The sequence below is a fragment of the Camelus bactrianus genome, chromosome 35, assembly GCF_048773025.1.
Source record: "Camelus bactrianus isolate YW-2024 breed Bactrian camel chromosome 35, ASM4877302v1, whole genome shotgun sequence".
In the NCBI taxonomy this organism is placed as follows: domain Eukaryota; kingdom Metazoa; phylum Chordata; class Mammalia; order Artiodactyla; family Camelidae; genus Camelus; species Camelus bactrianus.
Window position 1 is genome coordinate 9,254,324 of NC_133573.1, and position 27,476 is coordinate 9,281,799.

Below are 27,476 nucleotides of genomic sequence, written 5' to 3' on the forward strand. Positions count from 1 at the left end.
CAAAAGCAGGAACACAAATAAATTCTTACACTGCTCTCTGCAAGTTTTTAACACTTGGCTTTGTAGAACTACCAGGATTCACGTGAACCATGTTTTGAATTTAAAGGGGCATATCTGAGGCCTATTCCTCTTAGTTTGAAACAGCACAGCTAAATTGGAATCCGTGAAGAGAGTTTGTTACAAAGATTCCATTGTTTCCACCACATGTATTAACATAAGCAGGTGGTTAAGGTGCTAGCTAGTTCAAACGGCACCCAGCGCGTGTCATAGCAGCATCCTGGACACCACACGGCACGACTGTTTTGGGAATGGGGTCCTTTCTGCCATTCGGCTAAGTTAGTTCCTTGAGCCTTTTAGCAGAGCGGTGAAGCTCAGGGACCTTGGATCGTGGCGGCCCTCTCGTTTCTAAACCCCAAGTCTCTGTTTTCTCCTGGATAAAATGTATTCATCAATATCCACACCTCTCAGCTTGTAACCAGGATAAGTGTAGGCAGAGTGCTTGCCAGAGGGCCTGGGATGTATGTAGTAAGTGCCCCAGAAATGGAAAATTCAGCACTTTTCACCCCAAGTACCTCCAGTTTCCTTTAAAAAATACATGGCTTGTAATGAGCATCAAGAGAAAGTAATCTTATGTCAGTACCCTAGCGGCTTGTAAAATACACCCCCCCCAACTCCTTGCTTGCTTGTCTTTGGCTGTTGTCCCTCACCACCTGGTTCCCTATCCTGCTCAACTTTGTCTTTCTTGGGTGACTTAGAGAAGATTTTTTTTTTTTTAATGTCCAAAGCTGCCGCTACCAGTCACCTTATACCCAGCTTTACAATCCCACGGGAAGAAAACTGAACATAATTCTTCCAGATTATTTTTTTATTATGAAAAAGCAATATATATTCATTTCAAAACCATTTTTTCAAGTTAAAATTTATAAAGTTGAAAACAAGGCGTAAAGTAAAAAAATCCACCCCAGTCACTCTCTCTAGCAATCACCACTGGTAACAATAGAGTACGTGTAAAAAAAAATCCATGTGCGTGTGTGGGTGTGTGGTGTGTTACAGAAAGGAAAATGGAATAATGCTGTGTAGTGCGTTGTAACTTTTTTTGCTTAACCAAATCTCCATTGATTCCACACAGGTTGAGTGCCTAGTTTAAGGCAGGCAGTTAGGCCCTGATTATCGAGTAGTGAAGGAAAGAATCGTGGTCTTGGCTGCCATGGAGTTTATAGTTTATCCTGGACTTACTTCCAAATGACTATATAAAGGTCCATTTCATTCTTTACAGACATGTAAAGATTGACCGTAGTCTCATTGTACTGATACGCCATAGCTCACTTATCTAATGCTCACTGATTGACGTTTGGATTGTTCCCAATGTCTCACTAGTAAAATGTTGCTACAGTGAATGTCCCTGTTTGTGTGTCATGGGTGGGACGTGTGTCTGAACGTTTCTGTAGGAGACATGCCTGCAAATGGACTTTCCGAATTTCCTCCAAAACAGCGAAAGAGTGACCATAACCTACAACTTCACCAGAAACGGGCTTTTATGAATCGCTAGTCCTTGCCAAGTAACAAAGAATTTCACATTGTTTAGTTTTCATTACATTAGTAATAAGGGAGATGAAGAGATTTTTAGCTGTGTATTTCTCCTGTGAATTACACGTGCATGTCCCGAGCCCATTAACTTCATTGACTTGGAAGAGACGTCTCCCTGGTCCTTGGGGCTTTAACTCTTTGGCTTGATTGTTCGTGAACGTTACTTGAAGTGGTGGCTTCTGACCTGCTCACTGAGTGGTGGCTGGAGTTACACTCCACGTCTGATGAAGGAACATTCGACTGGGCGGCCATGTTATATTTACTATAAAATAAAAGTTGTCCGTGTTATAGGAACACCCGGGGGAGACATAAGGAGATAAACTCTCCACGTTGGATGGGTAGTTCTAGTCGTATCATGTCACCCTCTTCACTGACGTCCCGTCATCCTCAGGAGAAGGTAAATACATCAGGGTCCTTGTGTTTTCTGCTTCGCCCATTCAGTGTCCGTTCGGTCCAAGGAAGGCAGCTCAGTCACCGTTGCCCACTTTGTTTGTTCTCTGCCTTCAGTCAGTGTTCAGTGCAGTCCCCTCTCCTCTCCCCCAAAGCACCCATGGAAATGCTGACCGTCTTTTACTGACCAGCTCATGTCTCACCGCCTTCAGGAAGCTGGTTATAATCCTCCCAGTTCAGAACGACCCCTTCCTCTCAATGCCTGAACCACCTGTAACTGATGCAGCATCCAGGGTGTTTCTTCTGCATCCACCCCCTTGGTTTAGTCTGTTCAGTCACACTAGCGATTACGTAGTGCGGGACGTTGACAAGCCACACCACCCTGTGGCTTCTGGGATGGTTCTGGGATGGGCCCAGTGCGGTTCCGCGGGCTGCGTGGATCCGCTCGTCTCGGTGGGTGGGGAGCAGAGTACATTTGCATTTATTCTGGAAGATAAAACATGAAGACATCAAAGACAATTGTTGCTTAGTCCCCTTTTAGGACTTCGCCCCCAGGCTTCCAGGTGTTTTCCCCACTGTCTGTCGGGGTTCTTTGTGGGACACGTTTGAGAAGCAGCCTGACTGCCCATTTTGATTCATCTCCTGGTACTTCTCTGCTCCCTTGACCCTTCTTTCCCGTCTCAACCCCCTTCTGTCCTTTCTGCTTCGAAGGCCCGTTTTCCAGCGAGGGCCTGTGGCATTCCGTCTTGGGCCCTGCCCGGCTTTCCTTCCGTGGCCTTGAGGACGAAGCGCTCCAGCCTCCCGCCCCGGCTGCGGCCGTGGGGAGATGCCCGCCCCTGGTTCGGGGCGAGGCCCTGTGCGTCCATCTGTGTCCATTGCTAGGCTGCGAGCTCCTGGCCGGGAGGGGCTGTTACGTCTCTTCTCTTTTCCTCTCTTCGGTCCCACGGTGTCTCGTATTGAGCAGTAGTACAGTAAATACTACTGAACGGATGAGGGAACCTGATACCATCCAAACAGATTTGAAAGGGACCTCACTGTCCTTTAAATGAAAATGCCACAGGGGCTTTGGGCTGCTTGCTTATGTTCCCCTGTAGCCTTCAGTTGAGCGGGGTCCTCTGACGTGTGGCCGCCCACGTGGGGTTAACTCCGCCCAGTGGAGACGCTTGAATCCGCCAGTTCAGGGCTTCTCCAGCCACGGCTTTGCCTCCTACCTTCCCGGTGGCAGTTAGGCTCTATTGTGTGGCGCCCCTGGGGCTCCCGAACGGACTCCAGGGCCTGTTTCAGGATTGCAGGTTCTGGCACATTCTCTTCAGTAGAGCTCGGCTCCTCTTTATTTGTATGTAGGGGGGGTGGGGGTGCTGGGTTCCACTTTAGATTGCATTGGAGGAAAGGGCTCACTTGGCAACCATCACTGTGGTCTAAGAAACTAATGCTTTTCAGACCATTTTTGCTGAGAGAGAGTCCCAGTCTTGCATGTCCCTTGTACACATGGCTGTTGTCCCTGGGGACAGCCAGTTGGGACCTTGATAGCATCTCCAAATGAGTACGGGCTTGGAGTGAGGGTGCCAACCTCAGGTCTGCTCAGAGCACAGAGTCTGCTGCAGGGCTTCTGCTCTTGGACTCACTTGTTGAGAGCTGTGAAGAGAGTGCAGGGTCAACCTGGTGAACCCTGCGCCCCTTTTCCTGTCCTTTCTCTCATGGCTGTCACTCGACGGGCCGTGGTTCAGTCTCTCTGCAGCAAGGCTGCGTGCCGGCTCCCGCTAGTGTGTAAGAGATCCTGGTCATCTCAGTATTTCTCATGCCTAAACTCAACCTTTTTTCTGTTTATTTTAACATATCATTGCCTGAAAAGGGCAAGGAGTTTTCAAGCTTTTTTTTTTTTTTTTTTTTTGAGTATATTCACAGTGACATGCCACCGTCACCACTGTTTGCAGAACTCTTTCAGCATCCCCAGCGGAAAAGCATCCTGACTGTCACTTCCTCCGCACGTTTTCTCAGATGCTTCTCCTCTGTTTCTCGTACTCGGGACCTGGAAGGGTCAGCTCTTTAGAGCATGATGTTGCCCAGCCTCCTGCCTGGAAGCTACAGTTTGAGTCCACGTTTTCCTTGTTAGTAAAGAACAGCGTCCGTCGAAACACGTGGTGCATTTGAGGACGGCTAAGCCACTCGACAGCCATTTCTTCCTCCACAAAACAACCCAGCTTCTCTGCCCTTCCCTCGTTCCTTTCAGCTTTTTTCGTTTACTTTTTTCATGATCTCAAGTTTCTCGGCAGCCTCTTTAAAACAGGGCAGAACTGGACATGACACTACCATGTCCATACTGAGAGTAGCGGAGGACTGTCCCTCGGGGCTCTAAGTGTCTGTCAGTCCTGCTGTCGGAGTGGCAGCCTGGGGGTGGACCTGACAGTGGATCAGGGGGCAGAAAGAGCTGGGGACACGCGGTTCTGACTGCAGTGACTGCTGTGTGCCCCGGGGACAGGGAGTCCGGGAGAAGAGGTGGACTCACTTTACCAGCTTGGAAACGAATGAGGTCAGGGCTCTTTTAATGGTGAGCTGAGGGTTTTGAGCTCTCTGCATGTTAGAGTAATAGGAAATCTGATATCTCCATATAAGATGTCCTTGCATTGTTAGTGAACCCCGGGGGCTGGCTGAGTCCAGGGGGCCAGCTACTACTGGTAGTAATGGTGGCCGCTGCTACTACCAGAATCGTTCAGGAGAACCGCTTCTTCGTCAACTTGATATAACTGCAGCTGCGTTCCCAAATGCCTTTATTTGTATGTGTTTGTATGTTATTTTCTCTGTTAAAATTAGGCTCATTGTACCCCTCTTCCCTGCAACCTTCTAATTCTTTGACTGGCATTAGCATGCATTCAGTCACCCAAGCGGGAAACCTTGGAGTTACCCTTAATTGATTCTCTTTAGCAGCCCTACCCCCATCCCTGCATCCAGTGACTCACCAAGTCTGTTTGGTGAAACTTCCTCACTCTCTCTCTCTCCATCTTCTCTCTCCATTCCTGTCCCCCAAATCCTGGTACAGACTGTCACAGCCATTCCTATAGCCTTTATCAATAACTGGCTAGCTGATTTCCCCTCCCCACACCACTCTCACCATAGTTCTGCCAGATTTCTTTGTCTAAAGGGTAGATCTGATTATTTATCATTCTTATATTAAAGGAGATAATGAATTTTAAATTACCCGGAGTAATAACCTAGTATCTCCAGTGCGACATCATTCTTCCTTAACCTGGCACGTAAGGAGGACCCGACTATATGTTTCAACTTCATCACCTGCCCCTCCTCTTTATGAGTCATAAACTGCCAGCATGCAGACTGCCTTTCAGGAAGGATGGAAGGTGGTACAGCTGGTGGCATCAACTCAGACAACAGTGAGCTTCTGCCTGGGGCAGGAAGAGTGATGTTTGGGGGAGCCACCCTTCCCCGCCCCAAGGAAATGGGAGATGAATAACTTTCATGCAGGGAGCTGGAGGGCCATCTGCTAGTTGGAGTTCCGGGGTCACACAATTAAAAGACGTGTACGGGCAGCAGGCTGGGGAAAATCAGGACCCTTTTTCAGAATAACCAACCAATAAAAAAGGGATTTGGGTAAAAGACTTTGAGAGATTTGGCAGGGTGGGGTGGGAGTGTGGGGGGACTTTCAGTTTGTACCAGATGATCTTTGTAGCTCTGGAGCCTAGGAGATGCTTGGTAAGTGTGTCTTGAATAATTTATTTCTGGTGACTTTCTCTCCATCCTATTAATATATTGTTTGTTTATAACCTTAGTGTCATCTGTAACTTTACTGGACGGCATTCTGGTTTTGCTAAGACATGTCTTTCATTTACTTAAGAAAGGTGTATGGAGCGCCTACTATATATACGTCAACACAAGTTAATTTTTAGGGCAGAGAGATGGTAACTGATCCTTGTGAGTCTTTGTGAAAAGAGGGGATCAGAGGTGACACCTCAGTACCCTGGGTTTGGGCATTACCGCCTTTTTTCTCTTACTAACCCAAACCCTGAATAATCCTGTTCTGCCTCGCTCATCTTTCTCTCCGGGCCAAGTTAAAGGAGATCCTGCATGATGACTTCAGTGTTGCAGGACTCTGTAGGGATCATATAAATTCTCATGTGAAGGAGAGTGGTTTCACAGAGTTGAAATCCAGCCTGCATTCTTTGTAGACCTTGTCCAAGGAGTACAGTTACTAAGCACTCGAAACGTTTTCATTTAAGGTTGTTTTACCTATAAGGCAGCCACATGGCAGGGATCCGTGTTAGTAAGATTTCTTTTTCTTAAGATCCAGCCCCTTGGGGTTACCGCGAGCAAAGGCATAGTTCAGTTGGGAAAGGAGTCGGGGAAGTGCACAGGTTTCCTCACAGAATCATTGTCTTAGAGCCTCTTTTTCCTGCCACCAGAAGCCATTGACTCATTAGAACTGGACAGACAAATAGAGGTCAACTAATGCAAATGGTCAAAGTCTCAATCTCTTAATACTTCCTGCCCCCCGCCAAACACTTTTTTTTTTTTTTTTTGAATCAGAGAACTTAGGCTTCACTGTGACAGTCAGAATAAGCCCACTCTTTCTGACAAGGACACACGTGACCTTCAGAGGCATTTGGTGCCCGGTGAACATCCTGGTAACGAGAAAACCTGCAGCCCTCCTAGACAGCTCTGCGTCTCCCTGGGCTTGTGCATTCATTTTACAGTTCAGGAAGCTGAAGTTGGAGCCTAGCAGGTGGCTTGCCTCATATCAAGTAGCAAGTCAGTGCAGTTGGGAAGCGAGTCCAGGTCCCGGGAGCCCTAGCCCCAGCCTGCCCGCAGACCCACCCCAGCGCCCAGGGTCTGAGCCTCTGTGATTGGCACCCACTCCATCCCAGTGTATCCTGATTGCTCAGCCTCTTCTGTCGTCCCCACTTTTAGTCGTTAGGTCTCACCCCTGACCCTTCGCTCCATCTGTCCCGAATGTGCGAGGGAACGCTTCCCCCATCTCTGCAGGGCCCGCGTTGCCCATGTGTGGGATCTGGTTCCAGGACCTCTTCCCCCAGGTGGTACGGCCAGGGCTGCTCCCGACCTCTTTGGCTAAAGGAAGGATAATTCAGTGGCCCCAGAGACCACCCCTACGCCTCCCCTGACCTCTGGGGATGCCCAGCCTGCCTCCTCTAAGAAGCTCCCCCACGTCTCCCTCCCCTTGACCCCTGCGGTTGTCTCTACTCGCTGTCCTTTCGGATGCCCTGAGTCAGACAGACGGCAAGTGCTCTCCCGAGTGAAGTCAGTCCACTCTGCTGTCCCTCACAGCCCCCTGGCTCTTCCTCCTTGGTCCCGGGTCCTGATCTGTTATCCTTGCTTGTTTTTAGTTTTGATTTTGGAAGGAATGTCTCTGAACGCCACAGGAGCGCCCACAGCCAAAATCCCGCTTTGTGCTTGCACCCCTGTCCTCGACTTAGGATCCTGTCTTCCACGTGGAAAAGTCTGCAGGAGTCACATTGTAGGTGCAGTCTGGTCATCTGCAGACATGCAAGTTCTAGGACCGTGGCGCTCGGGTCATGACAAAGCAGATTTGCTTGTAGAAAGTTCCAGGATCCGCATGACTTTTTACCCCACTGAAGACAGCACTTTATCATAGAATTCAATCTCCGGAGCAGAGGTGGAACCTGTGAGAAGAGAGTATCCCTTTTGTGTGACGTGTCAGGGTTCGTGTGGAGAGTAAGCTGGCACTGGCTCAAGAACGAGGCAGCAAGCCTGCCTCCGCCTGGCTCGGCTGCGCAGCTCTCGCCAGGGAGCCAGGACCGGGGGAGTGGCAGCCACCAACCAGTGCCAGCTGAGATCAGTGTGCTGCAGCCTTGGATGCATGTGCGACTTCCCTGATCTGGAAGATCAAGGCTAAAAACCCTGTAGGAAAGAAGCTTCTCCTTTGCCCAGACTGTGCTGTGAAGCCAGCCGGGGAAGGATATGTTTGGATGCGGAAACTAACACCAGCCACAATGGCTTATAGATTTGTCTTTCAGAATTCCTCCGGGACCTCTTCCAGACACACCCTGTTCCCCAGACATTTTGAGAAAGTTGTAAATTTTGCTGGCTCTGCATTACTTAAGTTGTGCTTGGTCATTCATTCTCATAAACTCTGGAACATGATTTACGATTTGATATTGTCTTTTTCACAGGTGTTGGAAGTAAAGAGTTTTATTACAAATTAAAATATTTCTCCTCTCAACCATATGCCCACGCAGAGCAGTATTGCACATTTGGAAATTGTGTTATTTCTGTGTTTGCTCATGTTAAATATTAAAGACAATATTTTTGTTGTCATTTTAAAAATTGAAGGTACTTATTTCAAGACAGTATATAAAAGTTCCCTTATATTCAGTAATGTATTCATATATTAATTGGCTGAATATCTACCTTGACCACGCAAAATCCTTACACTCATGGTGTGGTTACCAGTGCTACAGAGAAATCTGGCTAATAATGATGCCGAATACATTAAAACATAATTGTATTAAATGTACTAGATTTATCTGCAAGAGCTGTGTTTTTCCTAAAAGATCCTTTCTGTGGGCCTTTTCCTTTTCTCTTGGTGAAATTTCAAACGTTTTTAGTTGAGTGACTGTATGAGTGTGTATACACGCCCTAGCGTTAGACTTTTATTTTAATACCCAGATTAGAGGGGAAAAAAAATCTACTTTTCTTAATCTTTGTGAAGATACTGGCTGATGACAATTTAAGAAGATAGTATGTTTGAAATAGCTTCTTATAGACCTCAGCATCCTCCAATATTCTTATTTATAGAAAATATTTTATGTCTGCATAATTTTGAAGTCATCTTTAGGTGATATTTAAGTACCCCCCAGTGCAGTACAGATACCTTGGTTCAAAAACAAAATAATCCCCTGAGGGAAGAGGAATCTTAAAAGAGAAGCTTGCATCTGGAATCAGTAATCATTTCCATTTCCAAAGAAGGGGTGGCAGTTTTGGTGTTTTTTTTTTTTTTTTTGGTAGTGGATTATTTTTTTCTCTCGCTAATTTACAGTGATATCTCTGGCCCTGTTTCCATTAGGAGATGAAAGCATGGAAATTAAAAAACAAATTACAGGAATGAGAAGATTACTGAATGACAGCACTGGGAGGACGTATCAGCGTGTGGGCAAGGAGGGGGAGAAGCTGAAAGAAGAACCCCAGGATTTGGGTTCAGTCTGGCCCCCCCGCCTGAACTCCGCCGAGGCCCCGCAGAGCCTCCACCCGCCTTCCCGTGGTGCCTGGAATGAGTTACCGCCCCAGAGCGGGCACTTCTCAGGGCAGTATGGCACCCGCTCTAGAACCTTCCAGAGCCAGCCCCACGCTGCAGGGAGCGCCAACGGTACGGTCATCAGACGAGCGGAGGGCTTTCAGAGGCGGTGGTCTGGATGCATTTTATTTCTGAATAGTCAGTATGTTCCTTGAGATCAATGTATTAAGCTCTCCCTTCATCACTTGCCTTAGCTGAGTTGTATTAAAAGACATAAAGGAATAAAGGACAAAGTTGACAAGTATTAAAAAAAAAACAGGATTGAGAAGCAGCAAAGACTGGGGGTTCTCCATTAGATGTGATAGTTTCTTTGTAGAGATTTTAGCCCTTTAAGATGCTAAAGCCATCATTTGCCAATATATGGGTATTATTGTCACAAAAGACTGAACATTAGGGCAGAAAGAGCTTCCCTCTGTCATTAAAAGACAGCTTCCTGGTCATGCGGTGTATTATTAATACATCCCCTCGTACTAATGCCTAGTCCTGGCGCTTTCTTCATTATCTGAGGAGTCAGCGGGAGGACTGATAACTCAGCCCCCAAGTGGCACCTTCACTTTGGCCTCCCATTCAAGCTACTGAACCAGATGATCCATATTTTATAACTGGCTTTACTCGGGTTGCAAATTATTCCTTTAAAGTAAAATTTCCTTAATTTAAATTCCTAATTTTAGGGTGAAAAATCAAATGGCAATTTTTTTTTTTTCCAAAACGTAAGGAAAAACTCAGTGACTTCTCCATTCACATTAATTTTCCCTCCAGTGACATGGGATGTTACTTGTTCTAGAAATTAATGTTCAGATGTGCAGATCTGTGGTTTTCACAAAGAGAACAAGAAGAAAGCAAGAATGCATCTTTGGTGTCCTTGAAAAGTTAAGGATTTGTTTTTTCCCATTCACTGTCCTTCAAGAAAAAGAGAACTGTTGTGATTTTATTTTTTTTAATCCAGAGTTTGCAGTAACCAGTTCAGAAGGATGAAGAGCCCTCCTGAGCCACTGCTGATGAGACAGGGAGGGACCCCAAGAGATGCATAGTGTCTTCTCTTTCTCTTAATATTACATAAGCCAGTATCAGATTCAACGCTGGCGTGCATCCAGGTTAGAAGGAGATGGCTCTTTAAAGGCTCCTCCATAAAAATAAAAAGGCAGTTCTCTTTAAAATTAGAAAATGATTTATAGCAAGCTGAAAAGGGTTGGTTTTGTCCTCTAAAAATGATGAAGATAGACTGAGAATAGTGACTAGGAATATTCTGTAAGGCCCTCCTAGCTCTCCTGTGGTGGAAGAAATAATGAGAGAAATAAAATGCCCTTAGGCCTGTCTGAAGTTAGTAAGCCCCACATCAGAAAGTGTTGGGTGAACAATGTTCTGTCTTCCAGGGCACAGCAAGCTTGGTGGATGTACTTTGGAAAATGTGATTAACGGTAAAAGTTGCAAGCCTAAATTCCTCCATATTCATTGAAAAATAGATCTCTTTGTGTTGATTGCTCACGTATTTTCAAAAGAGATGCGTTATATTGAACTGTGACAACTTTGGTATCTGTCTCATTGGAATTATTTGCAGTTTTAAAGTTGTGACATCTCAGTTTGCTGCAACTTTGAATGTAAATAATTGTGCTGCTCCAAACATTAAGTTATCTTTAAGTATTTCATGGTTTTGCTGTGTTCAGTCTTTTGATAGTGTCCACAAATAATGCACATTGCAGGATTTAAATTGTATTTAATGTGTAGTAAAAGATACCATTGGACTTAAAGTGTAGAATTTAATACTTCTTCCATCTTTGAAAAACCTAGGTGATAGCAGTCTCCTTGTCCTGGTCCACTTTAAGGTAGTAGGGCTGGGTACCAAGGCTAGAGAGAGCTGCACTGAGTGACTTTCCATTGTCCCATTTTATTCCAAGGATGATAGGGAGATGTTTATTTACACATAAGGGAAACAGGATAGGATAGTTTTATTATGGAAAAGATGTATTAAACAGTGAGAAAGAGACTAAAGTGAAACTGAAGAAATGGTAATGGGAAAAAGACAGAGGATCTCCTTTATTAAGCTGGAGAAAATCCAACACACCCGCGCCCTCCAACCTCTTAAGTTCAAGTGTATCCTCCCAGACCCCCCTGCCTCCTCCGCTTTTCCCCACTGAAGCACATCACACCCAGAGAGTGCTCTTTTTCTATTTTTTGGTTGGAGGGTAATTAGGTTTGTTTATTTCTTAATGGAGGGACTGGGGATTGAACCCAGGACCTTATGCATGCTAAGCTCTACCACTGAGCTATACCCCACCCCCCAGAGAGTGTTCTGAAAGTTTAATGTATTAACACTTCTTAATTTTTGGAATAACACAATTAATGCTAAAACTATTATTTTAATAATTAGACACATTTCATTCTTAATATGAACTCTTAGGACGTAAGCAGCCACCAGTTTTGAGGTTTTGGGGAGTTTTTTTGGCAAGGCTGTTCTCAGAGCTATTTTCTGTGCAGAGTAGCGTGAGTGTGGTTTTTGTGAATTGTGACGTATTATTATCTGAGATGAACTGGCGGATGGAGGGAGGCCTGCCGTGATGGCGAAGCGTGTGCGTGCGGGAACAGCACGGCCCTTACAACGGAGACCCCGGATAATTAGATCAAGTCAGCCCCAAAATTCAGGTTGTGAAAATTACTGGGTAGCTTTTCCTTGGGCACAGGTTTCACAATAACTGCACAGGCTTCAGAATCCCATCCAGACACCCTCCCCCTTGTTTTTCCCCTCTTACCTTCGCTGTTGCCTGGCGTCCGTCATTCTTTTCTTTCATGCTTAGGAGAACTTCCAGCCATGAATCCGTCAGTGGGGCCGAGCTGCTGCACTTGTAACTGCCAGTCGACGTTGCAGGCCATTCTCCAGGAGCTCAAGACCATGCGCAAGTTAATGCAGATCCAGGCAGGTACGGAGGTCAGCCCTCTGGCTTTTCATGCGCGTGTGACGTGTTCACTTGGGCTGTTGGGCTTGGACTCCTCACTGCATCCCACCTGGCTGTCTCGCTGTGCTTTCTCAAGTGTCCATTTCTCAGCCTTTCCTGCCTCCCGTCTTCCCTTTAGCAAGTCAGACACATGTTTTGCCACTGATACTGCTAAGTACTTTCGAGCACGTTCTCCATGTATTTCACCCCGATCTGCTGGTACTTAAGGGTTAAACTCATGAAGCTAACTAAATTCGGAGAGAGTGATACCCCAAGGTGGGCAGAGTTCTTCAGCTCATTTTCCTAATGTGAGTCAACACAGGGGTTCATGTCAGGGAGCAAGGGGAGAATGACTTCTCTTCCCTCCCGAGGTGCTGGGTTTGGGGGGCTGCGTGCATCTCAACACCCCCCGCCTCCTGCACAAGATCCCCCTGGGCTTTGCATGACAGCAGGGAAGCCCCACATTTCTGGATGCACAGAGGATCCCTTTGGAAGCTTGGGCTCTGCTGGTGGAGATTCCAGAGCATCAGCTGATAAGAAACGCTCGTCTTGGGCTCTGCTTGTGGCTTTTCTCCCCAACATTCAAGACAGAGGAGTTCAGAGACACCTCATGTTTTGTCTTTTTGTTTACATGATGCTTTTTTGGTTCTCACTCCTGTTAGACAAGTTGAAGAGCAGTGAACTTGCAGTTTGGGGTCAGAGTCCCAGTTTCTCCTCTCCTAGCTTGTGTGACTTCTCTGAAACTCAGATTTCTCACTTGTAACTGGAGTATTAATATCTAACTCACAGGGCTGTTTGGAAATAGAATGAGATAGTAGATGGAAATGAACTGTGTAAAGCATGATCCGAGCCTAAGCCTGTTTCATTACTGTTGTTGCAAAGACCTGGAGCATTCCATGGAGGTCTGGAAGTCTAGGTCCTTATTCAAGTAGCTCTGTGTTCTAGCCCCCACAGTTAGTGGGGGGAAAGACAGAACTTTTTTTTGTCACAGGCACAGAAAATAATAAATCTTTTTTTTTTTAGCCTTCCCACCCTTCAGGGAAGGCTGGTCCTTGAGCAGGAAAACAGCACAGTCGTATCTGACTGGCACCCCCCACCCCCGCCCCGCTGTAAAGGTGTTCAGAAAGGGCACCGTGTGGAAGTCGTGCTCAGTGCCATTTAGTGGATTCTAGTAAAATGTCAATATTCAGTGATGTGGTTTGATGTAAAAAACTTAAAACACATCAGTCACCCAAGATCACATGAAAGTAAAGTGGGCAAAGGGCTTTCTGAAAAGCAACATCTAATTTTATGTGCCAGATTTGGTCTTATCCCAAGGGAAAAAAAAAATAAACATTTTGGTCAGACTGGTAAGCGTTTAACTCACCTTGTTCCGCCAGGATAATCTGTGTGCTTATTAACCTGGCAAAGGTTAACATCTCCTAAATGAGGAGCCCGGAAAGAAAGGTTACTTCATTATGTACAGATTCTTTCCTCAGAGGGAGAATTTGTTAGCACTTAAGAAAATATGCCTATGAAATGTAATGATCTGTTTTGTTACTTAAGCTCCTTACTACTGAAATGGCAAACTACAAATTGCAACCATTTAAATCCCTGACTGAAGCCGTTTTAGAATCTATTAAGTAAATGCCACCATGTCACCCTGTTTTCTTTTCTGGACCTTTGCAGATTAGGGCGGTAAATGACTCCAAAGCTGTAGGATAAACTGAATAAATTACTCTTCTTTAATTTTCTTAAACTTAAGAATTTGTGTTGAGTGGGGAGATTTACCTAAGGTTTACTGCCTATAAATCGTAGGTTTGACTCCTGTTTAGAAAGTTTCATCCTGACTTTAGGGAGGAGGCAGGGAATAAGATCAAGCAATGAGATTTGGATGCAAGAGACGATGGCTCTGCCTGGACTTGCAGAAGGAGGGGGAGAACTCCGAAACCCCTGCGTTCTTTATGCTAAAACGTTTTCTCTTTTAATTTTGAAAAGTGAGGCTTAGAGAGGCTTGAGTCCTAGACTGTTGATAATTGCTTCCGTAGGACATCTGACTTCGGGGATGGTGACCTAGCCTCGGGTAGAACAGAGAAAAGTTCCAGTCTGGCTTGTAAGAATCACTCGAGGAGCTTTTGAAAAAAAAAATTCCCAGTGCCCAGACATCACCCTTGGAAATTCCAATTCAAATTAGTCTGGGGTGAGGCTGAGGCACTGGCTTCTTTTTTTCTTTTTTTTTTAGCTCCAGGGTGATTCTAATGTGTAGCCAAGGTGGAGAACCAGGGAGCTAGGCTAATTCCTGCACAGGTGGTCAAAGAGCCTGGCAGTGCTCATTTGCAGCGCAAGGGGTTTGTTCCTAATATTTATGAATGTCTGTCCAGTCCGGAGAGACAGATACCAAGTTCAAAGTATCAATATTCTTTATTTGCAGCCTGACAGGCAGTGACCCGTACTCTGTGCATGTAAAGAGCTTGTATTTAGTGGCGTGTTTCTGTAGAAGAGCACCTGTGTCCTGCGGTCATGTTTAGTAAGCCGTATCAACATATGAAGCTTTAAGTAATAATGCTGTATTTTCCCATTAAACTTTCCATCAGAGGATTTTTAAATGGTTAACAAACATTCCTTCTCAAAGGGCACCTGTGAAAACTATAATTACCAGCCCCGGTTTCCTCAGGCGCACAGTCGGTATTAGCACTCAGTCCTTGATCGGTGCTCTTTGTCTTTGGAACTCACACCGTTTCTGCATCTTACTGATTGGCTTCCCTTGTACAGAATTACAGTCTCCCTACTCTTCAGCTACAGAAGCCTGAGGTCTGGGGAAAGCAGCCTGGTGGGCATCCCGCGGCGTGCGGAGCCGGTCGGTGTGCGGACGGTGTGGGTTTGCGCGGCAGCAGTCACTGGGCTGTAACTGACTGGCAGGCTCGGCCCTCGTGCTCACTGGCGCAGGTGTCCCCATCATTCCCGAATGAGTCTTTTGAGCCACCTTGCCCACATAATCGTCCTTGTGCCGTCTCTGTCAGCTTGGGCACCTGTAGATTGCTGGTTACTGCTCAGTGTAACCTCAGGTGACAGCTGGAATATTCCTGCGGTTGCCAGGAAGCATGGATGTCTACACCTCGGTTTAAGTCCCAGAGTTCCCAGTCACTTAAAAATGTCATACGATGCGTAAAATCACGCTTCAGTGTTTTCTCGTAGCTCCTAACCCTTCCCTCCCGTTGACCCCAGCGGTGGCAGTGCAGTGTGAGTATTCGCCAGCCTTTGGAGCAGAGTTTTCTCTTGGGTTTTCCTGCCTGTCGAGCTTTAAGGTGCTCGAGCTGGTATTTGGTAACCGGCAGGTCCAGCGCAAGGTTGATTTTGGTGTGCCTTGCTGTTTCAGCCTCGGTTTTTGGAGCAAGTAGACAGACAGGTGATACGTTTTCCTAAGTTAGACACAAGTGCCTGTACCGTATTTTTGTTTGTTGTTCACAGTTGGAACCCAAAACCGACAACAACCCCCAATTTCCCTTATCTGCTCCCAGCGAACTGCTGTCTCACGCAAGAGAAATAAAAAGAAAAAAGTGGCCCCCAAGACCGCTGAACCTCTCACTGTGAAACAGAAGCCTGGTGTGTTAGAATCCGAGAAGAAGACGGCAGTGGCCCCCGAGAATCCCAGTCTCCCCGCAACCAAGCACACGCCCTCCGGGGAGAACCACATCCTAGGGTTCGGCATCATTGTCGAATCACCTTCCTCCGATGTAAGTCGATATTTTCTGGCTACTTGTGCTAATGTCGTGTAATTGTCAAGAACTGTACAGGATTAATACACTTTGCCCTTAACTCGTTCTGCCCAAGAAGACCAGAGAAACTTACAGAATACATGTGGGAAAGAGGAAAGGAAAACTATTCCGAATTTCCTTGCCCAGAATTTCTCTCCTGAAAATCTTAAGCCTTATTTACTTAAACGTGTTTCCATGCTTTATCTCTGAAAAAAAGAAGGGTAATGGAGTAAAGATGCTGCTCACTAATTCCGTTAACGTTTTTAATTTTGAAGTGGCCGTTTTCAGTTTCCTCCGTGTAAAGAGCTAAAAGAACATAATTAAGTCCTTGGGCATAAATGAACAGAACCCTCCGGATAAGGTCTCACCTTTCTAGAAACACAAACTAATAATAAAAAAGAGGCAGTGGTGCTAATTCTGCTTTATAGATGCACGCTACACTGCTAATTCGGCTGCAGTGCCATGCCATTTAGTCTGTGTAATGATAGGTTAACACTCTGCAAAGGTTTTTCTATTTTAATATCACAGCCAGAAGGTCGTTGCAGCCCAAGATGTTGGATGACGCCTAAGACATCCATCTGACTTGCCATTTTATAGTCATGTGGCCATAAACTAACTCCTTCAGTCATGTGCTGTACTTGCAACAGCACGCTCTACGTACAGTATCTTGATCTAAGTACACGGATGCTGTGGGTCCCGGCTTGTGGGAAGAGCTCCTAAAATAAACAAGAATGAGTGATCTATTATTACCAGATTGCATAGGATAAGAATCCTGCTGAGAACTCCCACAGGCCTATATAGGATGGGAGTTGGGCCCTACCTCTTAAACTTTAAATAAGAAATAAATTACTATTTTAAAAAAGCATTTGTTCCCTTTCAAGTTGCTGAAGGACAATTTGCTGGCATGGGTCTTTAATAAAGGGAGGCGACAGAAATAATCATCTCATGACTTTGTTAGGCTAGAAAATCACTGGGACTTCTATCCAGTCGTTGTTGTGAAGAGGTTTTTGTCTGTTTGTTTCATATCTATGAACACACGCACAATTGTTAAGAGGTTCTAGATGGAAAACTTAGCTTTGAAAAATCACTGATGATGCTAGCAGGCTACCCTGGACCATCTGGCTCCTTTGACAATATCCTGTTGTTATCGCGACTAAGGCCCAGGTTTCAAAAGCCACGTCGATCACACATTTGGAAGCAGAGGTGAATGATTCCACAGCACAAAGTGCATTCAGTCTGAAGCAGTTTACATAATACTTTTACCTTTTTTCTTGAATTTTTTTAGGCTTTCTTTTCTGATCGGCATAAATATATCAGGAACAATCATTAGTGTTGTGAAAATCATCTCCTAAATGAGTCGATCTAATGCTAATAACTGAACTGTCTCCTTTTTAATATTTAAGCTCTAAATGCACTGCAGAGGTAAATTGAGAAAGATCTGATAAAGGCCTGATGTGCATTAGTGAAACAGAATAGAATTTTTCTTGTCTTTACCAATATCCGTATTGTAATTTATATACAAAATTTTTTTTTGGTTTTTATTCATAATGATTTTTGTTAACAGGAGCTATTAAATTTAATAAAGCACATTCAGAATTGTCCATGGAAACTCATTTAGGTGCTGATTATCTTTGAAGGATAACTTGCTTCTATAAAGAAAAGCAAAAACCATATAGAGATGCTGTCTTTACAGCTGAAAGGCTGTAGGCCGTTTGAGTCATCTATTCGACAGGAACTGTAACTGCACTGGGGGACCATGCAGTCAGTCCCATCATTAGAAATTTTGGCCCCAGATAGTCTTGCTGGTATTAACAAGCCTGGCCTGTGCAGTCCCAGGGTCAGGGGGACTGACGCCCTTAAGTGTGGGACCATCGGCGCTAAGGTGTGTAAACTTAGGTGCCCTTGTAGTCTTTTATTATTTCTTAGCCATGAGCCTTTTAAACTTCGGTGGAAGTCCAGAGGAGAAAATAGAAAATATATAATAACCTTATAGGAACTATTCTATAAAACAGATTGGAGAAAATGTAATATAATTGGATTATATATAAGTAGATGGGAATTGTTTCTGAAGATGGGCTCTGTAAAGTACCTGGTGTTGGGAAAATTAAGTCCAAGGTTGTAGGGTTGAGCAGGTGGCCCAGTGTGGCTAGAGCATCCGTGTGGCTGCCCTGATGGCAGATGATGAGGTAAAGGCGGGATGTTTTCACCCAGACGGTGAAAGCCCGAATGTGTCCCCCCTAGGCCCTGGGCCCTTTGGTCTAGTGGGCGCTGCAGAGCTTTTGCAAGTTTTCTGTAGAGGAATCGTCATACCCGAGTTTAGAATGGAATCTGGAGCAGCACTGTGGATGATTGACAGGTGTAGAGAAGGTACTAGAGGCAGAGAGACCAGGAGGAAGATAATTCCAGCCAACCAGGCAAGACGTTGGGAGGCTCTGTTCAGGAGCAGTGAGCCTGGAAAGACAGAGAAACGAGAGGCATCCAGCAGGTTCCCACCCAGAGGACTTGGTGACTCAGGAGAAAATAATTCCCACATTTCTCTTGGGAAACTAGGCCGGTTACTAGATGGTACAGACTTCCTTCACGGAGACAGGGAAGGCAAGAGCAGAAGCAGGCCTTCAGTTCTGGGTGAGCAAGGTGAGATCTGGAAGCCATGAAAAAAGGACACATAAAGGCTGTACTTCATTGCTTTTTAAATGCAAAAAAAAATTACTGTACATGTTTTAAAGTTCACAATTTATTAAGTTATCTTTTTTCTGCTGTGACTTTTAGTGTCACCCAGAAACGAATTTGTCTGTGCACAAGCACAAACATCTGGGGCTGGAGATCAGAGCAGCTGGACCACAGGTCCGAGGATGGTTATCCCCACCCAGATGCGGAGAAACTGAGCCCTAGTCGAAACCAGCGTCAGCATCAGCATCTCAGAGTGCTGTAAACGCTGAATACCCTGGAACATACGGGAAAACCCTGCTGCAGTGCCTGGCACATAAAATGTGCTCAATAAATGGCAGAACACCTGCATTTGCATTAAGCGCAATATACAAACTAACCTTTCAAAGCTTGGGGTCTAGGACTTGGCTTTAATTAGAGCCCTCTCCTTGATTTAACCCCCAGTTTCTCATTCTTTCCTCGTGGCTCCTCTCTGCACGCCCCTCCTTCTACAGTCCTTTTGAGAACTTACTCTGCTGGTTTGTAGTTGTTCGTGTGATTTCCCTCTTTCCCCCGGCTTCTCAAGGGCAGGGACTACCTCACCATCATCGTCATCATAATGATAATAATAATAATAACTGTATGCTACCCTTTGCTAAGTTTTTCATCAATTTCATCCTTCCTTTTGGCGATATCACTATTATCCTCACTGTGTAGCTCAGGAGACCGGGGCATAAAGGGCTTGATATCCTGCCCAGGCTCACACCGCCAGAAAGGTGGAGCCGGTTCTCAAACCCAAGGGCTGAGAGTGCCCTTCCCCAGGGCGTGACGGACTCGGGCGCCAGCCCTCGCCCAGTTCGCCCAGTTCGCCCAGTAAGTGACCAGCACTCAGTAACTGCTCGTGAGATGATTGTACCACAAGGGAGAACTGAAAGGCTAGACCATGGCTGTTGATTCTGTGTACTGGGGAGTTTCTGAGGGAGAACTGCATGGTTAAGGGTGCAGCCCCTGGGGTCAGGATGCCAGGCTCGAAGCTCAGCTGTGTGACCCTGAGCAAGTGCACCTGCCCCACCTCCCTCACCTTCCTCACCTCCCTGTTTTCTCTCCATGAAATGGGATAATAATAGTGCTGACTTCATAGTGTGGGCCCACTGGAAGAGTCCAGTGAAGTCATTTGGTAAAACACTTAGAATAGTACCTGGTGCATTTTAAGCGCTCCGTAAATACTGCTTCTTTTTTAAACCTCAGCAGTCCTAGTTGAGTACCTTTATAGCAACAAATATAAACATTTGTTAAGTAAACTTCTTTGAACATATATATGAGCAAATACACGTGAACTAATAGGGTTTCTCAAAAGAGAGTGGCCAGAAATATTTTTCTTCGGGGGCAGGATTATTTGACCCATTTTAAATTAGCACATTAAATAAAACTGAAACCTAAATTACAAGACACAAAAGCAGAAACCCCAAACCAAATTTCAGATTTAAATGCAATTTTAGATTCTTTCTTCATGAGCTCATACCCTAGTACTCTGCTGGCACTCAGACAAAAGTCACCTGTGAATTTTTGAGTTACTGTTCTTTCCTACCTGGTTGGATTTATTGATCTGTGTTTTTCGGGGCAGATATAAATGGTTTAGGGTTATTTCCTGGTTTCTTCTTGTTCGGCTTGTTCTTTGGACTTGTTGAAACACTAACCAGCTTTTTAAAAATATTTTAAGTTTTTTAAAAATGTAGAAACCTTTTTTCTACTTCTTATAGTTACTATGAATTTTTTCCAGTAATCCTAAGTTACACAAAGGTTATCAGCAGATAAAGCTACAGACATCCATCAGCTTAAGATAATTTTGTGAATGCTTACGTCAGTCTTAAACAATGTAAAGTGTACTTGGTGCTTTCAACATAAACATAGCTTCTGAAATTAGAGTCTGTTTTCTTAATTTCTTCTTAGCCCAACAAATAAAGTAATCCACTGGGAGCTAGTAAAGCAGATGAATCAAGCAAGCGATGTTTTACTTTATTCACTGACACACTGAAATTAAGGCAGGGTATGCTTCAGAGTTCAGGTTGTGGTGCACACTTCCTGGGTTCACATCCTTGCTTCACCACCTGTTAGCTGGATAATCGTAAAAGGAGTTACCTAATCTCGCTAGGCCTTAGTTTTTGCATCTGCAAGTTGAGGCTAATGGTAGTGGCCACTTCCTAGGATGATGAGGATGAAATTAGAAAACCCCTGCAGTGTGTGTTAGCCTAGGGCCTGGAATACAGTAAGTAGCAAATATGTGCTAATTACAGCGCCATTTTCCAGGGCTCCTAGTCCTTGCCCTTTAAGGACCCTGCGAGGAAAACACATCAGCAGTAAAGACAGCATAACAGGGGGGAAGCTCTGGCACAGGCAGACACAGTGGAGGAGCAGGGGCGGTGCTCTGCCTGGAGGGCGAAGGACAGGCTCTCAGAGGTGGAATCTTCTGCGAGGAGCAGTTTCAGTGGAGTTACAATGGATGACACTAGACTGCAGTTAACAGTTATGTAGTAAACATTTTGGCTCAAATATCTTTAGCATAAATCAAGCCCAAGTCCTCAAGAGTCTTTAATTTGCCATCTGAGACAGGAAGAAGCTGAAACCATCTCTGAAAGACTTTGCAGTGTCTCAACACGCAAGTGCATGAAGACGCTTTCAAGGAGCCAGATTGTAGTGTCTCGTCTAACATTAAATTCTTAGTTCTACCGAAATTTCTGTCAGATAGAAGTCGATGAACGATTGGCTCTTTAATGACTTCTTGTAATTATTATCCTATTCAACGTTCAATATATGCCAGTCTAGAGATTACATAATGCGTTTTTGGGTGGATCTCTTGTCTGAGCATTTTTAACTTGCTGCAGAACATCCAAGGGACCACCGTGGACCTCTGCCCATCGGGGCTGTGGTTCTCAGCTCTGCCATGTCCCCAGGCCACGCTGTTCTGAGCTGGAAACAGCTGTGCCAGCTGGACAAACTGGATCAGGCCCATCTTTCAATCCAGTGGGTTCTTGGGGCCGCTCAGCCCATTGGCCATGATCTTGGCACGGCATTTAATAAGTGGTAACAGTAATACTTGCTAAATCTACCTGAAACAGACCTGAGTTATTGGAAATAACTACAGTTTTTCTCAAACAGAAGCAGATCACATTTGTGAGCAAAATAAAATCAATTATGAAGGGGTTTTGTGTTTTTTAAAATTTCACAAACTACAGCTCATTTTCCTAGACATGCATCTGGTATACTGCAAAATAAATACTAAATGAGAATATAGGGTCATTGTATGTGCAAGTATTATGAACAGAAAGACTGAATTCACAGATTTTAAACATTCTTATAAATTTTGCTATAAATTTTGGATTTTCAGTCCAAAATCAATTAGTCTTACTCGACAGAATCCTGCCTTTTCTTCCATAGTCTTCTTCTAAGTTTCAGTCTTGAGCCAGTCTGAAACTCACACTAGCTAGCAAGTCAAGTATAGGAGCTAGTTTGTATAATTAATTAGTTTGCAATTGAAAATCTGGGGCTAATACCCAATATGAATATTCATGTATTTCTTTTTACTCTTAATCGATGACCACACATAGCTTTTTACATGTCTTACTGTAATTTGCTATTGATAAAACCTTATATAAAATAGGCAATGTCAGGTTGTTCCCTGTGTGATTAATTTGTTATGATCTCCTTGAAACTGTCTTACATATTTTACTTTAGATTATACAGGGGAGTCTCATGATACGCTCAGAGAGACCTAAGGGAGAATCTTTTAATTTACCGGGTTTGGGATTCCCCCAGCCAAACTAGATCTTAACCCCAACTACTTCTAAGCAGAGGGAGACCGCAGTTGAAATGCAGAGAGAAAGACAATAGTCAATGTCCTCACGAGGATGTGCAGATTTTGCCTTCAGAACGTCCCTCAGTGTAAGGTGTAACACCACCGGATAAGGGAAGGGGAAGTTCAGCACCGGAGACAGTATTGTGTTCGGTGGCTGATGGACTGAAAATAGGCAAGACATATGTGAGAATCCAAATTTATAGCAGGGATTCAGACCCTTGACTTGTACAGCGATGACTCTACGTGTCATAAATCCTGCCCCAGACTTTGGATGTCTTCATTTGAAGACCATATTACTTCAGTAATCAATAGAACCTATAAATTAGTGTGTTAGCTGTCTGTCCTAGCTCGAGGAGCCAAGAGTAGTTCTGTCGAAGTCTAGCCTTCAGAATGATCCTCACTTGGGACAGTGGTGGTTTCTCTCACAGCCATCATCAGTGAGCAGAGAGAACTCATTCAGACTAGACGGTAAACAAAAAGAAGAGCCTCAAGGATACAATTAAGGAAAGAGTTTTAACCTGTTTTTAAATATAAGTGCAAAGTTGTGGATCATTACACAGTACTAATCCACTGTGATTCTATTTGTCACATGGAGGAGATAAAAAGGTTTCATAGTAGGAGTTTGCGATTAGTTACCCTGGTATCTTTTTTTCATGTCTCAGGAAGTAAAGCTCCCCTCGTTTTTTTGTTCTTGTTTTTGTTTTTGTTTTTTTTTCAAGGAATTGGTCTGTTGCTGCATGGCACCTGGTAGACATGGCCTTAGTGCTCGCTGGCAACCAGCTAAGAAATCCGCCTGAAAGAAAGGGTGTGAGGGGCAGGCGGGGCAGGCCAGTCACCTTGGCTCCTGTCCTCTGCTGGCTGCTGCCTCAGCGTGTAAACCTGACTCCTGTGGAAGGGGCACATAACCAGGCGAGTTGGTGCTCCCCGATCTGGAAGGAACACTCCAAAATGACAGTACCTGGCGGCAGAAATCAGAACACGGTCACCATATAGGGAGTCTCCTGGCTCCACAGAAACCTCCAGACACTTTGTTTTAGGAGTCACAGCAGATGCCAGAAACGGTGACTGTACCTCTGGCTCCTAAATCCTACCTCCTCCAAGGCCCTGATGAAATGCTGTCCTGCCCACCCCCGACCACATCGCCTTCATCCCTCACCCACCAGGTGCCCCGTGTCATGGTCTGCGCCCGCTTACGGCACTTAGCGTCCCCTGCTTTGTGTGACTGGGTTCACGTGTGTGTCTCATCTAAGCCTGACCTTGAACTCCTTCCGCAAGGAGGATGCTGTCAACACTGAGTCGGGCAGGGGTCTCCGCTCCCCGAGCCGGCACAGGTCCTGTTAGGAGAAGGCGAGCACACTGAACCAGAGCACCTCACTTAGTGTTTTCTTTATTCTGAGAAAACTGTCAGGCACTCGCTGGGCGTTTGGCACTCTGGATGCAAGAGTACACCTTCTGGTGAGAAACACAGACTCCCAACTAAATAAATGCAGCGTGAAAAGTGCCAGGAACACAGTCCATAGAAAATACTCTGAGTGGGTGAAGAAACGAGTTGCTAGTTTTGCCTGGTGGCTAGTAAAGGTCAGAGTCTCTCAAACCGGGTCCAAGTCCCACAGGATGGACCCAAGGGGAGTTCTGGGCGTCTCGGAGGTCAGGGAGCTGAGCTTTAAGCACCTGCCTGGAGGTACCAGAATCTGGCAGAGATACACGAATGAGATAAGCTGGTACCTTTCCCTTTCCTCTCTTGCAAATTGAAGAGTTTCTGTACCGCCTCAGATCCTCAAATAGCTGTGAGTTGCAGTTTCTATAAAGTTGACTGGGATTCTTTTTTTTTTTTTTTTTTTAATGGCTTTCAGATGGTATAGGAGCTCTTAGCAAAACTCTGTGGTCAGTTCATTTAGCATGAAAGGTCTAAGTGCAGTAAATCCTTGTTAAATAGATATATAATAGATTACCCTATGGGGTGTGAAAAATAAAATTCTGGTTATGCATAAAACTTCATCTTAGATTTAGATGGTAAACTTCTCTCAGCCCTAATATTTCCACATTGAATCATTCAACAAACGTGCCCTGAGGGCCTGAGTATGCCAGCTTTTGTCCCTGGAGTTGGGGGCACAGCCCCCAGCTCCGTCAGCCTCCTCTGCAGACCTTTGCCAGCAGCGAGGGGCGAAGGTCAGGAAGCCATCCCACAGCACCGTTCCTATAGTGGTATTTACCAAGCATCCAGAGACCGAAAGTTGAATGGCAAAGTAGAGAAATGAGATGACTTTCTAGATAACCCAGTTGAGAATTCCATTTGGGAGGGGCAGGGCCCCCAGTCCTCCCCACATCATCTGAATAATTTCAGCCCTTCCCTGAGCCCTTTGACTCTGACCATCACACACCATGGACATAGCTGGGCATTATGAGAAGCAAGAGAATGAACAAAAATAATAACCCCTATTCTCCAGGAGAAAAACTAAACCCAAATCCTCACATGACTCATAGGATTTAGGAAATCTAAAGTAGTGTCAGGTTTGCAGAGTTTCAAATATGATAGCTAAGAATAAGCTTTTATAATAGAGCTTAAGTCATGTTTCCTTTGGACTTTTTTTCTAATGAAAGCTTAACCAACTGCATTTCTTCATGTTAAAGTTACTAAAGTCATTATGTAAGTCGTAGCAGAAAATGACTTCACAGGTGATGACTAACGGACTTCTAATTAACGAGAGTTTATTGAGTGCCTACTATGTGCCAGGCTTTAGAGATACGAAGCCTGAGTTCCAGGCATCAGAAGAGCCTCCATCTAATAAATAACTGTAATTAGACATATAATGGTATCTATAAATATAACATAAAATGTATTATAATAATTTTATAGATATGTTATAAAAACATAATGTGAAAATAATAGACATAATAAATACAGTCATGTCAGATAAATAGCCGTGACAAAGAGCACGCAGCCGCCTCCTTGGGAAAGAAGGCGTTAGGGACGGCTTTGAAAAGGGAGTGGCGTAAGCTGTGTTGCAAGATGGGAAGGCCATTGCAAACACCCATGGTGCGCCCACAGAGAATGTATTTTCAGTGTCTGAGTTTATACGGTAGAGTCCAAGTTGAAAGGCACCTTATCGGTCTTCTGATCCAGTGTCCCAGCCAGGAAGTCCCCAACAGATTTTCCTCCCAAAAGCAGGGGTCAGGGGTGGGCTTAAACTGCCTGGGGCAGCTGCTCGGCAGTGTTGTTTATTTTAGGTATTAGTTGGCTTAAGTCTTCAGTGGAGGAGATAAATACAGTTGCATAGGTAAAAAGCACTGGTCTAGTACAGCTCCATGTGCGTGTCCTTGGGCAAATGAGAGCAAATTATTTAACGTAGGAGAAAGTGATCTGTAAACTGCAATGTGCTGAGTACATGTAAATTATTTTTAAGTCATTTTTGTTATGATCTCTTGGGCGCCTGACTTCCTTCATTTACAAAATGAAAATGTTTCACCCAGGAGTCTCAAGTCCCCTCTATAGCTCTAAAATTAAATGCTTTGGTGATTATCCAGCTTTCTCTTGACTGTTTCTAAGGACAGGAATGCCTTCTCAGCGTACTCCCTTCCACTGCTGTGGACAAGGACTTAATATCGGCATTAGAGCATCCTGTTTGGGGAATTATAACTAGTAACTGGTTTTGTAAGTTGCAGACCCCAGCACACAAAGCCGAGGCTGTGCGGTTTGCAGGATTTGTGGACGTTGCAATCAGTAGTGATGTTTTTGTTGTTGTTGCACATTGTGCCCAAAGTCAGTTGCTTCAAATCTTGCTTTTAATGACACGTTTATGTTCTTTTGGTAGCCAGAAGTGCAGCTTGCTGAAGGCTTCGACGTGTTCATGCCTAAATCTCAGCTGGACTCAATATTGTCAAACTACACTCGCTCAGGGAGCCTTCTGTTTAGAAAACTGGTGTGTGCGTTTTTTGATGACAAGACTTTGGCTAACTCCTTACCCAATGGGAAGAGGAAAAGAGGACTCAATGACAACCGGAAAGGACTAGACCAAAATATTGTGGGTGCAATAAAAGGTTGGTCTGCATCATTTCATTTTACGGGTTCTTTGTTAAGCTTTGTCTTCATTCCGTAAAGACGCAGCTGAAACTGTGGCAAAGAGCTAGAGATGAATTTAACATGTGGTTGGCCATTTGCCCGGCAGCAGGGCTTTTGGGGGCGTGAGCTCCATAACTCTCCACCCCAAATACCGCTAAAATTTGCTATTTCATGGTGATGTTAGTTTGTTAAAAAGCATAACTTAAGAGCCAGTCTGATCTACTGCAGAACCAAAAAGTTTTTCCTTAATTAACTTTGAAAATGAAGATATTTTTCCTGCCAGTAAAATCAGAACAGGATTTTTGCTGAGGTTTTTTTTGCTGTAAGAATAAAGCTATGATGCATTTTTGAAAATAAAGTTCAGAAGTTGCTTTAGCACGTCACTGCTTCTAAAGACATTTTAAGTGGAAGTGAACCCACTGTGAAGCCAAACCCTACTCTGCTCCCTCTGGTTTTGTAACATGGAGTCATGCCAGTTACATGCAAAGAGGACCACGGGTCTCCCTCTTAAAAATTGCAAACTGTGTCTGAATTCCACACATCATGAAAGCCATGCACGTATGAGTAAATATTCATTTATGTCCACTTCCACATCCTAGATGTATTTTTTTTATTTCTTAATTTTAAAATGTCCTTATTCAGGACTCTGATAAGTGTAATTTTAGGTAATAGATTTTAGTAATTTAATTTTAGGTATTTAGATGCAATTTTCAGAAAGAATGTAAATGAGTTCTCAGATACAAACACAACTGCCATGAAAATGAAGTTTGGGATCTGGCCTTAATTGCCCTGGAATCACTGAGCAGAATGTTCCTCAGTGCCCAGGTCCTGTGTCGTTTGGCTGTGGCTGGGACTGACACACAGTCACCACCACCACCCCCACTCCTGGTCCCCGCTGTCATGCAAAACGAGTAAATGAATTTAACAGTGCTTAAAGGGTACTTGGAAACCCACAATTAACTTTTCAAAATAATACAATTTTTAAATGGAGTTAGCA

At 44.6% G+C, this 27,476-nt stretch overlaps 1 protein-coding gene across 17 annotated transcripts in view; it reads left to right on the forward strand.

Annotated features, from left to right (window-relative positions):
- The window catches only part of BEND7 (BEN domain containing 7), an 81,273-nt gene that overhangs the window by 16,648 nt on the left and 37,149 nt on the right, over nucleotides 1-27,476 (forward strand). For 15 of the 17 annotated variants that reach the window (XR_012504266.1, XR_012504267.1, XM_074358315.1 and 12 more), the window contains 4 exons: nucleotides 9,029-9,328; nucleotides 12,049-12,171; nucleotides 15,634-15,899; nucleotides 26,232-26,457. Coding sequence is in view for 15 of the 17 variants with exons in the window: in XM_074358315.1 (XP_074214416.1) it covers nucleotides 9,029-9,328; nucleotides 12,049-12,171; nucleotides 15,634-15,899; nucleotides 26,232-26,457 (915 nt within the window). In the remaining 2 variants the exon portion in view is untranslated. Of the gene's footprint in view, nucleotides 1-9,028; nucleotides 9,329-12,048; nucleotides 12,172-15,633; nucleotides 15,900-26,231; nucleotides 26,472-27,476 lie in introns of those variants that run through there. The other 2 variants (XM_074358319.1, XM_074358320.1) reach the window with 2 other exon arrangements.